The 15,365-nt window shown below is 33.8% G+C and overlaps 1 protein-coding gene across 3 annotated transcripts in view; it reads right to left on the bottom strand.

Annotated features, from left to right (window-relative positions):
* The window catches only part of CUNH18orf25 (chromosome unknown C18orf25 homolog), a 106,551-nt gene that overhangs the window by 13,942 nt on the left and 77,244 nt on the right, over positions 1-15,365 (bottom strand). The window contains exons 3-4 of one of the 3 annotated variants that reach the window (XM_027868962.1): positions 6,726-6,908; positions 1,924-2,477 (exon numbers count right to left, since the gene is read on the bottom strand). The exons of 1 other annotated variant lie outside the window; for it this stretch is intronic. In XM_027868962.1, the coding sequence (XP_027724763.1) occupies positions 2,353-2,477; positions 6,726-6,908 (308 nt within the window). In that variant the 3' untranslated portion in view covers positions 1,924-2,352. Of the gene's footprint in view, positions 1-1,923; positions 2,478-6,725; positions 6,909-15,365 lie in introns of those variants that run through there. One more of the 3 variants, XM_027868959.1, reaches the window with a different exon arrangement.

Below are 15,365 nucleotides of genomic sequence, written 5' to 3'. Positions count from 1 at the left end.
GGGCCTTAGAAATAATGTAGTCCCATACTCTCATTTACATATAAGGAAACTAGAGCCTAAAAAAATTAAGGTCACATAGTTATTAAGTCACAAAGCCAGGGTTCAAATCTAGTTCCTCTGATTCCGGATCTAGTAGTTTTTCCATTATATCACACTGCATCATCAGTCAATGAGGGGGAAAATCCACAAGACCATAGTATGTATTTTAATAAAAATCAACCTCCCCCAAACCATCCAGATTTCTGAAGTCCATCATACCTTCTACTATATGGAGAAATATTTAAGAAAGACTGTGGGTTAGAATTGATAAGACTTAACAATTGATTGGGTGTGGTGGGTCAATTAGTAGGAGGAATCCAAGGTGACTTTGAGGTTATAAGTACAGATGATTAGAAGAATTATAGGGACATTAATGGAGGAAAAAGTAAGGAAAAGGAGTTTCATAGGAAAAATGAATTAGCTTCCATGCACAATAAGTTTGGCAGGACAGCTGGGTATTGATAGGCCCTAAGAGGCATTAGAAAATTCAACTCTGGAGCTTGGGAGAGTGGTAAGGGCAGGAGATAGAGATTTGGGAATCATAATACAACACCAGTTGCTTAGGTCACATTAAGACAGCATTTTAAGGTTAGCAAAGCATTTAACAGAAATAGTCTCACGTGATCTTCACGACTTGGGATTTGAACTCAAGTCTTCCTGATTCCAGGCCCAACCCTCTATCCACTGTGGCACCTAGTTGCTACTAAATGACTTTCCCAGGGATAAAAGTTGCTGGCACTGCTAAATGGTTCAACATCAAAAACAGATACGGTTTTATCAGTTGAACAGATAATAAAAATGTCAGCATTCTCTTCCCTCTACACTTGCCAACCAGCCTACTAAGAGAGACCATCTGACTGGTCAGACCCCTGGGCCTTGCTATTTGCCCTGAAGTTGAACTTTCTAATGGGTTGTCTGGAGGCAGGGAGGAAGGGAGGCAGGGAGGGGGGGGGGGAGAGGGGCAACACAGAAGGCAGGAAGGTAGGAAGGCAGGAAGGAAGAGGTACTATAAAATACTATGGGATATAAAACTAAAATTCAAATTATTCACTTTATCAATGGGAATTCAGGCTTAGAAAACCTTTAATGTAACACAAGGAAATTCTAATATTAATGTCAAGATCTTAAAGGGATTAAGATTTGTATTTCAAAGTCCCATGAATATTACACCTTCACTGAGAAAAGCATTTACTACTAACAGGCTCCCAAAATTCGCTTTGCCTACCACTTTCTGGGAAGAATGAAGTAACTTTCAGAAAGACCACTGAACTACAGCCCTGAAAAACAACAAATAGGTTATAACAAACATGGACCATTTGACAACTCTTTCTCCTTGATTATTCTTGCAAAAGAAAAATGTAAGAGGGAAAGAATCTGAGAGTTCTCAGTGTTTTAACTCCTGGATCTACTGACAGAAGAAACTAGTCATAAAAATTCCTATTTGGTGGGATAATTTGGGGAATACATTAGTCAGTGATACTGTTAAACATGGTCCTATCTATTGTTTACCTATTAAATACAGTCGTAAAAGTTAAATTATAATAATAGTGCAAACTCAGCTTGAATACAAAAGACTACTTTTTTTTTGTAACTAATATACCATTACTTTATCTGTAATTGTAACTTTATAATGACATTTGAAAAACACTATACCTTTTAACAAAATTTTATAATCCCCTATGTTCATACAGCATAAATGAAGTAATCAGTAAGTACAAACTTTACCCAAACATACCCACTAATTCAACCCACCAAAATTCTTTTTTTGCCCCAGTACATAAAAATTGCAAATAAAACCTGCCACATTTGTTTCAGTTACTTGAACTTGTACAACTCAATAAAAATGATAATGGAAAAAGCAGGACTCTGTTCTTTTATGGTAGGCATTTTTTTTTATTTTTTATCAAAGACAATCAGTAACAAGATAAAATAAGGCAAATCGAACAAGTGCTCAGAGATAGAAATGTGAAAACACAAATCTTATGGCAAATGCTGGGACCTTACAAACTAGGGGTGTGAGCTAGTCAGCCACATTTCCAGCATTAAGGCAAGGAAGATGTGTTATATGATGATAAGGCAGCTGGAATCTGCTCCAGGCCTGTGGGATGCTGTTCTCCATAATGGGACATCAATCGTGTTCTTTAAGAGTCAGGAATGTAGCCCCACTCCCATCTGCTTTCAGCTGTTTGGAGTCACAGCCTACAGGTTCTTCCTTTCACTGAGACCCTCCTAATGGCATGTCACAAATTTCTTTAAGGACTTTCTATGCAAGCCCTAATCCCCTCTGGCCTCTTTACTGGCTCCCTCGTGGTTTCATGGGAGCCCATTGGTAAATCGGATGTCTAGAGCAAGCAGGGAAGTCAAAAACTCTAAAATGTTCTCTGAGACACTGCCAGTGGTGATGGTGGTCTTCTCCAGCTCTGATGCAAGAATCAGGCCTGCAGAGAAAGAAGTGTAAATACCACAATTATCATAAATTAAACTGTATAATAAATCAAATGGTTATCTTTAGCTATGATGGCAGTTGGCTGTCTTTTAGTCTCTTTGCACTGCCCATACATATCTCTGAAAAAACAACTTCCCTAATTTCTATAATTATTAGAAAATTCTAAGTTTTTGTCCTCCCACAAGGGACCTTTTCAGCTTATATAAAGAAGTCAGGACAGACAGCTACAACAGAAGGAATAACCATTGAAGAATGGCAATTAGATTACATTGTGAAAATTATTTCTTCAAAAACAAAATGACAAATTTAACTCTCTTAAGATTTTCAAGTCTACTAGGCAATGGCCAAATTTAATTTCCTAAGTACCTTCTACATTCCATTCCTTTTTGTTTCTTTAGAAATCAAAAATTGAGAGAGCAGTGATAGTTTTTTTTTCCCCTGTATCATCCACTTTGCTTTATCATCACCTGGCACAAGGCATTAAAAAGATTTAAGACGATCATTTTGGTTTCTTACAAAGGATTCTTTAAGGTGAAATTCCTGTATACTAATGAGGAATTCTAGATACAAAATATTATAATATACCTCTAATAAATGACTGCATTATTCTAAACATTCACGTCATACCCTTTGATTTAAAAAAAAAGGCAAAATAATACCATTGATGTGCCTGAATCTTTTGAACAACATTCAAAACACGTAACTCAACACACATGAGAAAGATCATTTCTCTAAACCATATCATTCACAGGAAGCAGGCAATCAACCTGGAACATATTTAAGTTATGCTCCATTGTCATCCAAGTAAACAAAAACCCCAAAGTAAGGTTAATGTAGCCTACTGACACTTTCCCAAAAATGTATTACAGAGAATTACTCTTCTTGATAGCTAGAATCATCCACAGGACTGTCAATATTAAGGGTTATCAAAGATAGAGTAATGAACTGAATAAAAGTAGCCATCATGGGAAAGCTCCGCCACAACATTACTACTGATCTAACATTGCCCTAGAAATAAAGCATCTAAAACTAAATTCTCTATCTCACTACTACATGGCTGTGACAATGGGGAAAACAAATCTGTGCCTCAATTTATTAATTTTTAAGAAGAGAAACAACATTATTTTCTATCTTCCTATAACTAAAATGTTGAAGGAATAAATGAGAATATAAATATACACACGTACATGTACATGTATACACACACACACACACACACACACACACACACACACAGTCTCGAATACTTTTGAGAAAGGTCTCTAGATAAATTAAATTACCATGACAAAAGTGTCTCACACTCTTAAGTCCACCAAGGCTCAAAAGAATGCACTTTCCTCTTTTTCCATCCTTCCTATCTATTTAAAAAAAGCAAAAACCTAGCCTACAGTGAATTGCTGGTGGTTATAGTAAAAAGGAAGGATTTTCAGACAGACTAATATATTTAACAAGAGAAATGAATCCCCAGGCACATTGGGGAATCCACTCTAGTCAATTTACTACTGTTTTTAGTAACAGCAACAAGCAAGAAAAAGGAAGCAAGTGGTAAAATAAAGTACCTGAATGGTCCAATTCCTTTGATGACTAGTGGTTGGCCTGACTTCTACTTCATTTTCCTTAATTTGTTGTTGATTTAGTTGTTCTGTCTTGGTTTCAGTGACGTCCACTTGGTTCCCAGAACATCAACTCTTTTATAAGAATGGGTAGGTTATTCTGACCTCACTGGGGTGATAACTATCTCAGGTCTGTTCGAATTTTAGAATTACAGATATGCAATCCAGGTTGCAAGGTTTAGCCTGAGGTATTCCTTTTTATCAAACTGAAACTTGAAATAGCTTTTTGAAATTCAGGTTCACTTTCAGATATCTCACACAAGCAACCATTTGACTCTGTTAAACAATCAGTCTTTTAGGTCCAAAATTATAAGGCAAATCAAGGACAAATATTTAATGTATGTATCTTTACATTATGGCGTGACAGATATACTCTCAGATCAATATGTTGGTTTTCTGCTGTTATAACTTGAGAGCATAGGTAAAGCTGTTGATAGTATATTGTTGAGGCACAATCTTGATAGATACTAGAACAACAATGAGGAAAAAATGATCCTAAAATTGGGGTTTAGAGGAGGTGAGGACAAAGGTTGTTAAAATTGTGACAATGACCAAATTCTCTGACATAATCTAAACTCTAAAAAAGAATTTATATTGAATGAGTGAACTTTGAAAATATTTAAACTAAAAACTATCTGAAGCTATAATGTGTTTATTTAAACATAGATGTTGAAATGTTTATAGTCTTAGTATAGGTATATTTAAGAAGCTCAACTTAAGCCTTAACTAAAAAGATTTAAGAAGGGGGAAATTCCTAAATATTAGCAAGGAATTCTGGTTAAATGAAATTCCAAACTAACTGTGGTGTTTTTTTTTTAAACTATAAAAAGAATTCAACCAGGGGTTCCTCTTAATTGATAAAGGAGGAGAAACTAGGAGTCCTATATAAGGAGCCATTGACAATTTAAGATCAATATTAAGAAATTATCTTTTAAATGACTGAGCCCAAAAGATGTGATTCCAATTAAATAAACAATTTACATGAACACAGACTGCATAAAGCAAAATATGAATAAACATGCAAAATCCTGTAGTTTATTCCTTATACCTAAGAAGGCACCTTATATTTATGTAATATTTTATACTCTTCAAAGTGCTTTCTTATGTTACCTCATCCACACTCTGGACAACAATTTAATGAATTTATTTAATTATTACTACCCATTTTACAGATGGACACTGATGCCCAAAGAAGCTAAGGTAACTTCCTTAAGGTTTCATAGTTTATTAGCAGAAGACTCAGTACTAAGACCCAACCTCTTGCCTCCTAGCCCAATGCCTTTTAAAAATCTCCAAAATAACTCAATCACAATAAATCTCAATGTAAGTACAAAAAAAAATTTACAAGTGAAAATATTTTCAAGTAAATTTTTTAAGAAAAAAGGTCCCCGCAACAATCTTCTTTTAACCTCCTTTATAAAATTTCAAAAGTTTTAAAATTTCAAAGCTGGCAATACCCAACACAAAAGAAACTGTTCTCTAAACACGCAGTTATAAATTCATTATTTGGAACAATTTATTTCCCATACAAACCATGTTACAAATGATAATTGAATTTCCAGGTGAGCTTATTCTTAAAGAATGTGAATATATAATAAAAAAAAAAAACAGTAGAATTCAACAAGCATGTATTAAACATCAAGTATGTGCAAGGCGCTAAATTTGGCACTAGGAAAGGCTACAAAGACAAAAATGACAAGAGTCCCTGCCCTTGAGCTTACATTCTACAATATTGTTACATTAAGAATCTCTAGGCAAAACAGTAAAACTAAACTGATTAACAAAATTATTTGTTTGTTTGTTTTTTATCTTAAAGGCTGGTGCTTGAGAAAAGTCACATTTACTTTTAAGAAAGGAGAAGGTAAATTAAGAATTTTGGGGAGAATCTGAAGGAGGATTTCCAGAAGAGGTATAGAGTTTAATAGTACAACCTCTCAAGCCTAACTTCATTCAAACCACAGGAATTCCCTCTCTTGTGGTTTCCCTAACACTACTCCTACATGACAACCTTATCAGTCACAGAGTTAGGACTTTTTCTTGGTCCACAAATGGAATAACAGGGAGAAGGGTGGGGGGGTTGGGGGTGAGGTGCTATTCTTCTGAGATAACCAGAGAAGAACTAGAAAAGAATAGCAGCAAAGAGTAAAGGTGGATATGTATATTTATATGAGAGAGGATGCATGCAGGTGAATCTGTGAGAAGTGAAAGATGGAAAGATTGAGGCCTAGTTATGTGCCCAATCCTCCAAGTTAATGGATAGGACAGCTATCTATAGCAAGTAGCTGCTGGTCTTAAGAAATAATTGTCCTCAGAGTAGGTGAAGTGGAGTTGGTGTTCATAATCTGAGGATAAGTGGCTTGCCCCACATCATACAGGGAGTAAATGAAACAGTCAGAACTCAAATCCGGAGATATTGCACTGCCACCACAGTATCCTAGTGGAATCCCTAACTGTCTTCACAAATCTAAGTGACCCAATACTATATACTGAACAGATACTCGCCAGTTAATATAAAATGAATCTGATCTGACCCATTCTGTTCTGTAGGCAGGCTACAACTGAAAGGAAAATTACTGCCAGGACACATGCATGTTATGGCATCAGAGAAGTGGTTAAAGTTGACCAACCTGCCTCAGCATTCAGTTCCTCTAGAAGCCCGCTGGTCTTCCAGGTAGCTCCTGTGTCCTGGCTTCCTACAGAATTACTGTGCTCTTGAACTACAGCAGCAGCCAATAAATTGTCCACATTTACCACTTCTGGGTCAGAGTTGGTGTCAGATATATCATAATGAGCTACAACTGAAGGTCCATCTGGGAAAGAAAGAAAATGTATACTGTATCTCTATATGGGGAGAAAAATATTCCTGGAAAAAAAAAACAGAACAACTCTCTAAATGTCAGATTCCTTTCACTATCTTACTGTATTTGCAGCAGAAGAGTTGTCCTTCATACAACTAAAATTTAAACAAAATATGATACTAGAGAGGTACCCTAAGTTTACAAAGGTACATAATTTCAGAACAAGGAAAAATGCCCATTCAAAGAAGAAAATACATAATTGTACTGAACATTATATTTAATTTTTTCATGATCCTAAAGAACAAAATTTTAAGAGTAAGAGGAACGATTCCACTCCATAGAAGATGAAAGTGAACTTTTATGGAAATTTTTAAAAGTATAAAACTGATATAAACCATTAACAAGTGAAATTGTGGGTTTTTTTTTTTCATTGATTTGAGAGTATATAACTTTCAACAGATTACACTAACCAAAGCTCTAGCTTAGCAAGAAAAAGGATAAGGAAATCTTCCTTACTTAACATTCATGGGACATGTGCACTGCAGTTTGAAATGTATGAAATTCCAGCAGTTTCTAAAACAAGGTGAACAAATACAACACAAGAGCAATTCATGACTGACTTGTCTATTCCAAGTAATGTACTGTGATGACAGAATGTTTATAATATTTGCTATATAAATCTATTTTCAAAATCAATAAATCCACAACATTCATTTTCAGGATTTTGTTTTCAAATGCTTATAATGGAGAACACCTTGTACAAAACAATTTTTTTCTCTTTACTCAAAAGACTGTATTATTCAGATAAATAATGAGTAATTTATTAATTAAGTTAGGAAAGCGGCAAAATAGAAATCATACTGAAAGATGCTCAAATTTTCATAGGGAAGGTAAGAAAGAGATCCTTCCCATTCTGACTGGCATTCCTGAAGATTACTGAGATGCATTTTAAAGTGAGGATACTCCAGCAGTCCACACTAAAGTAACTCACTATTCATGCTGATTGGACAGGTACCTGCTAAAAACAAAAATAAAAACAGCTGCCTTAAGTCCTCTCAAGAACAATGCCTAAACTAAAAATTTTCCTTAACAAGATAAGAAAAAAATTGGATCATAAACTTAAGAGTTTGCAGTGGTTTCAGAGGTCATCTAGTCCAACCTCTTCATTTTGCAGACAAAGATCTAGGGCTGAGAGATGTCTAGAGACTTGTCCGAGGTCACATATTAAGTAACAGAACCCATATTTGAACCCAGGTTCCTCTGACTCCAAAGCAATGGTTTTTCCACTGTACTACCTTGCCTCTAATCATACAAAATCCCATAACTCTAAATCCCATCAGATTTAGAATGAAACAGACATAAAAAAGAATGTCATTTGTTACTAAAGGTAATATGCAACAAGCCTAAAAATATTTCCATATGGGATATTTTTATGTCATCTTACAAATGGATATTGTAACAACCACTGACTGGTCAAAGAGAAATAAAGTTCAGCTAATCACACTAAAACACGACCCAAAAAGAAAATATTATTTAAAGATCCAATTTTTTATAAATTGCCACTGAAGGAAAAAGGAACAATATTTTTTTGGTCTTTGTTCCTCCAATTTATCCCAGAGATTAATGGAATGTTACAAACTTAAAAAGAAAATTTAAATTCAACATAAAAATAAATGTATAGTTAGATGCCAGCATATAAAGTGTGAACATGCCACAATTATGAAATTCTGACGATTATACTTAAAATAAATTTCAGATGATTTAATAATAAAAATGATCTTCATTCCCCAAAAAGGGGGAAATTAATTTTAGCAGGGACCTTTTAATTAAATAGTTGAGGAATGACTTATGATTTTATTGAAGGGTATGCACTTTAGTCTAAATTAAAAAGACTGGACCATGATAATTTTTTAAAAAAATAAAACAGCACTGTTCGATATCTTCGATAATGTTATCGTCAGAGTTCGAAATGATATATATGTACATACATATGCATATATATATATACACACATACACACATATATCAACATACTGTGTGATCTCTTAAAAAACACACACATTTGAGTGCAGAAGATACGAGGGTCAAGTACAATATTGACTATTTGACAACATTTTGGGGGAAAGAACTCATTTTAAGTTAAAATATTTAGTTCCTTTCAATTAACTTTTTTCAGTGAATGAGTTTTTAACCATTTTTACCAATATCACTGAGAAAAAAACTCATCAAAATATGGACAGAACTAGAAATTTCAAATTAGATCTAAACAAAAAGTCATTATCAAATTTAATTTAAAATGTTTTAACATGTAATTGGGGAAAAATAAAATGCTGTATTAAAAAGTCATCATCAAAGTCAAAATTGTACCACTCCTACATGTATAATCATGCAAATACAATAAATGTATATACATGCAGAGTGATATTTCTTATCACCTACCCATGGAAATAACTTGTGTGAAAGTCTTCTTCAGTAGGAAATACAAGCATAAACTTGTTATCTGTAGCTCCACTCTTGTATCTTCCACACTTCCAAACAGCACACCTTATAACTTAGCTTAAATTTAGTATACATTATAAACAAAAACAGCAACATTTTTCTTCATATTTTTGCACTCCATGACAGTAACAAATTTGATCACTAACCACGGTTTTAGTTTCCAGAAAGCTCAAACAATAAGTAAGTGATCAATACTTTACAATCCTCCAATAAAGGAACTAGCTTTTCAACATTATTTTTCAGATAGGAATTTAAAATTCATGGTCATTGTGCGCCAGGGCCAAAGTAAACTTACTGTCAATGAATCTTGCTTTCATCATGATGGTGGATCATTCATATTAAGGTATAAAAATCTAATATCCTAGAGTAATTTGTCTGCTTTCAATAAGGATTCCTTTTTCCCCTGAAAAAACAATTCTGAGACTATATAGGTGTTAGGGTAGCTAACTTGGGATATTTATGCTAACAGTTTGAACCTACTCATATAACTATATTAAATAATGAACAGAGACAACTTCTGTTCTATCATTTGATTATCTCTCTGAGACATGGGGAAAAAAATACATTACCACTGAAGAGGGAAGAGATGACTTCAGTTTCCATGAGATTGTCAACAGAGAAACATTCAAGTGAAAATTCACTAAGATATACTTCTCTTTCTATGAAATAAGTCTATGATATACCTACTCCATCTCCTCACTCTCTCATATTTTGAATTTTAGCATCTGTCAATACCTTAATTTTTAAGCAGGTTTTTTTCCCATTTATACCCTTTATCAACAAATATTTTTAGCAAAGAAATGACCATCAACAAGATTTTTTCAGGGATACTGTTTCAGTTTGTAAATTATCCAGTTTCCTTGCTTCTCCTACTCTTTATGTCGGAGGACTTTTCGATACTTCCCTACTGCTAATTATCCTTCATCAAAGAGTGGGGACAAAGGAAATAAAATCATTCCATTCAATGACTCTTTTTAAAGTAACTACTTAAAAAAAAGTTCCTTGGGGCAAAGGATTTCTAACCTTTCTGATAACAAGGCCTGAGGATTATCTATATATTTTCAACCATCCATTAGCATGGGAAATAGAATTGTTAAGTGATTTCTCATCAAGTATTGTAACTCCTATAATTTTACCTTTGTCTCCCCTCTATTCCCCTTATGAAATGATCAAAAAGTTTATGCTTCTTTTCCTTTTGTATCTTAATATTAGCACCCATTTATTTTATTTTCTCTTATTCAGTTTTGAGTTCTCACTGATCTGTTCCAACAGTATTCTTTCATAAAAGTTATTCTCGATAATAAAATATTCTCAAATATATTCTTTCATATAAGTTTTCCTAATATTATAGACTTCACTCTTTTCCAATTGTTGGCTTCCTTCTGTAACATTCTTTTGACATGATTTAATCAAAGTTAACTTTATATTCAGTTGGGTAGTCCTATCCTTCATAAGGAAATGAAAACCAGATTGAATCAAGCTCAACAGAAATAATAACTTATATCAATCTACCTTTATTTGGACAGTCAATTCTTGAATAAAAAATTGGTTGTCAACTCTTACTTTTCCTTTTACCTTCTCCATCAAGGAGAATGATCTTCAGATTAAAGAAGTAATAGGTGAAAATTGCAGAGAAATATTATCAGCTTTGATTTTAAAAAAAGGTAAATTTTAACAAGTGGAGCTAACAAAAAATGGAATAAGCAGATTTCCCAGGTAGTGAGTTCCCAATCACTGGAGGTCTTCAAATGGAGACTGGATAACTTCTTGTCAGAGATATTGCAGAGCAAATTCCAACTATATGTCTAACAGGTTGGATTAGATGATCTCTGAGGTCCTGCTAACTCTGAGCTTATGGATATGATGCTTAAGAAAATGAAACAAAAATTTAAGAAGTTGAAACCCAAAATAAATGAAGACAGCATAGAAGTGACCCTCAATATGTTCAAGTCATCTGGCCTGGTCAACTCAAACCTTAAGGTACAGAAAAGACTTGCCAATGTGAATACTATTAATGAACTCTGAAGAACTGTAGACAAGAAAGAAGGCAATATAGGACTGGAAACAGATAAACATCCTAATTTTCAAAAAGGCAAAGAAGGCTGATTCTACAAACTCTACGAGCAAACAAGACACTGATTCCTGAAAAAATTCTAGAAAGGGTTATTTTAAAAAGGGTGATTCATAAGCACTCATTAAAAGGTGATTACTAAAAGCCAGAACATTAAGAATTTCATGCCAGAAAAACCTTGGTTTTGGTTTTCCCCCTGACACAGTTAATAAACTAGCAAATCAGGGGAATGCAAAGACAGTGATTACCTGAGTCTCAACAAGGAAGCTAATAATGTCTGTCAAGATATCTTTATGGATAAGATGGAGGTAAGTAGATGAAATAATAGTACAGTTAGGCATATTCAAAACTGGCTGAAGGACTAAATCCAGAGTGTTAATTAATGCACGCCAACCTAGAAGGAGCTTTCTAGTAGAGGTTCATAAGTCTCTCTGCTTTCCTTGATTGTGTTCAACAATTTTATCAATGAATTGGAGGAAGGGCTACATCAAATTTACAAATTCTGGAATGTTGAAAAGAATGGCCAATACAGTGAATAATAGAATCGAGATTCAAAAACATCACAACACACTGTAACAATAGACTGACATTACTAAAATGAAATATAACAGAGATAAATGTAAAAGTCTTATATTTGGGTTCAAAAAAATAGCACAATAACAGAATGGGAAAAGTGTGGCTAAGCATCTGTGTAAAAAAAAAAACTTGGGGTTCTGGTCGATACCAAACTCAACATCAGTTAACAAAAAGTCAACAGCAACAAAAAATGCAACCTTAGGCCACAACAATAGAGGCAAAGTAGCCAGAAGAGAAAGGTAAATGTAACACTGTATGACGTGCTGTGGCAAGACTACCTTTGGAGTGTTATGCTCAGTTGTGCGTGCCATATTTTAGTAAGACTTTTTTTTTAAAGTAAAACTACTTAATAAGTAAAAGTGTCCCCATAGAAATCAGACTCAGGTGATGAAGGAAATTAAAATTGGGCTATCTGAGCAAAATTGCAATATGACAATCAACTAAAGGAACTGGGGTATTTAGACTGGATAAAGGCTGGAAATCAATCAATAAACACTTATTAATGTTATCATGTAGTAGTGGAACATTTGGCTAGAAGTCACACAGGACCAATGCAGAGAAGGCAAATTTTGGACCAACATGAAAGGTTTCCTAATAATTAGAAAACCTGTATTGCTACAGTTGCTGTCCTTATACTGGATGCTCACTCCAAAATTTTGAGTAGTCCTTCTCATATATTGTCCTGCTTCACAAATTCCCCTACCCAAACCACAGTAACTAACCACAGTCAACTAACAGCTGGTGCAAGATTGTTCACTCACACGGTTCAGCAGGTTGGGGAGGCGAGTTTCTGATATATTGATACATATGGTTACTAGTGTCTATAGTATGGAATCCACTACAGATGACTTTTTTCTTCTTCTCCTTCTTCCTCTTCTACCTTCTCCTCCTCCTCCTCCTTCTTTCTCTTTCTCTTCTTCCTTTTACTTCCAGATATATCATTGGTTCAACAGAAGTTTTCATTCAATATTTGCTGAACATATGTTATGAACAAGATGCACTTCTGGGGGGCACAAAGAAAAACAAGCCATATTTCTCTATTCTTAAAGCTTACTATGGGAAAATGGTTTTGGAGTTTCAAGGTACTAACTTCACTTTTGGAACATAGATTGTTTATAAACTGTGAGCATTCAAAAACTGACAATTACGATTTTACTGTTACAGGAGGCAAGAAATCTGATAATAGTAATTACCACTATATACAAAGATATCAATCTACACAGGTTAAATATTAAGTTTAGAAAACAAGAACTGGCATCAGAAGGAAAATACATGTTTTTCTTTTCTATAAATGTCATTACTGCCAAGAAAGAAAAAACTGAAAATAAAGGCCAATTTGGGAATACCTGAATAGTTTTTTAAAAGAAGAATTATACTAAACATGAGGTCTTCAAGAGATGGAATAATATAACTGAAGTCAATTAAACAAAAATGTCAAAGTCCACCATATAAAGCAAAACAACCTTCTGTGTGACAGATTCTGGAAACATACACAAAATCTGAGGCATATTTATTTTCTCAGAATTATACCACAAAGCTTTTTAGCAAAAAGTTAATAAACTATTGTACAAACAAATTTTATAAAGAGACAAAGCTGGAGGAAAAAGGAAATACAGCAAAATAACAGCTGCTTCCCCTAGACAATAATAATAATGACAAATTATTCAGTAATGAAGGTACTTTGAGGATTTAAAAAAAAATCAACATTCAAATTATCATTTTTCTACTGCACTAGCCTCATAACTTCTACTTGGAAGTGAAATAAATTCATATCAATTAAAACCACTATAGAATGAACGGTTTTAAGGCAGTCATAGCTCTTAACCACAATGGCAAACTGGATCTACCAGAGGTGGTCAGAGAGGAAAAAATAGAGAATCAGGTTTGCATTTCAAAATAGGTGAGAGTATAAGAAATGGGTACCAGCATATTCTAAAGAACTCTAGTTTTTTTGAAAGCCATATCTAGGTATTCAAGAGAATGTATCCTTAAATAGGATCTATACCTGAAGAATTCATTCTTTTTAAACACATACTGCTATCTCTGGAACAAATAGAGAAACTATTGCAGGGAGGGAAGAAAAGGAGAATTGGCAAAGGGGACTAAATAGGTGTAACAACTGACAAAGATCTTAGAACTAGTTTCGAACCAGGTAAGACAGTGAATTATCCCATGAAATTATGTTTGTTAAAGTGCTTCTATTCACTTTATGCTAATTAAGATTTTACTCATCACAATTTTTCAGTCCCTCCTAAAAGAAGCTTGCCACACTGTGACTCAGCTTAATGTTGGCATCTGACAAAATAATTATATTTAATATGGAATTGTCTATGCTGTCTAAATTAAACGAAGGAAAAAGTAAGCCCTGCTTTCTTACAATATTTCTAAATCATTTGCTCCTTCATTATTGTCAGCCAGTGGGGTCAAAGACAGCTTCTATCATTTGAAGCAAAAGTAAATGCATTTTTAAGTAGCACAACTTGATGAATTTTCAAAACAGTATAACTATTAAGAAAGTTCAATATTCAAGAAGTGAATTAAAATCTATTAAATAAAATACAAACCTGCTTGATTTACTTTACAACTCAAGGACACAAGTCTTTAAAAGCTGAACATATATTAGTTATGGCCATAGAAATGGACTAAAATTTAGAATATATTGCCCATTTTATAAATGTAGTAACAAGAATCATTTAATCACATTTTATATTTATTTAACTCCGGATTACAGTAATTACATTCAAATGTACAGGGTTAGTTTGGCAAATAATACATACTGAAAATACAGTAAGAAGAATTTTAATAGTCCAATAACATTCTCCCTAAAACATTAAAACTGAATGCAAATAGAACTTTATTACTAAAGAAAACACTCCTGATAGTTCTTTCATTTTACAAGCATCTGTTTTATGCTGCAGTAACACATTTAAATATCTTTCAATGATTGGATTCAAGTTTGATTTACATTTTCCACCACCATTAACTTTCCTGAATTTGGGAGTATTCAAAGAGAAGCCAAGAAAGGGAAATTTATTCATAAATTCTCTGGATGTTTGATGACTAGATTAATTCTAATTTGTCTCATAATATTTATTCCAAAGACAAGCTTCTCAGTAGCTTTTAAAGAGGATCTGAATACATTTTCAATAGGAATTCCTCTATGCACCATTTCTGAAATACAAATTATACCACAATTTAAACTGCCTACATGGGATTTTGATCCACACAGGAGATATCCCAAAAGTCACAGTGCAATGTTAAGCTTTAATAGTGTTTTGTGTGTGTGTGTGTGTGTGTGTGTGTGTGTGTGTGTGTGTGTGTGT

This window comes from Vombatus ursinus, unplaced genomic scaffold (assembly GCF_900497805.2).
Source record: "Vombatus ursinus unplaced genomic scaffold, bare-nosed wombat genome assembly UNPS02014791.1, whole genome shotgun sequence".
NCBI classification, from domain to species: Eukaryota; Metazoa; Chordata; class Mammalia; order Diprotodontia; family Vombatidae; genus Vombatus; species Vombatus ursinus.
Note: the sequence above shows the minus strand (reverse complement) of the source record. Positions and strands in the feature narration are given on the sequence as shown.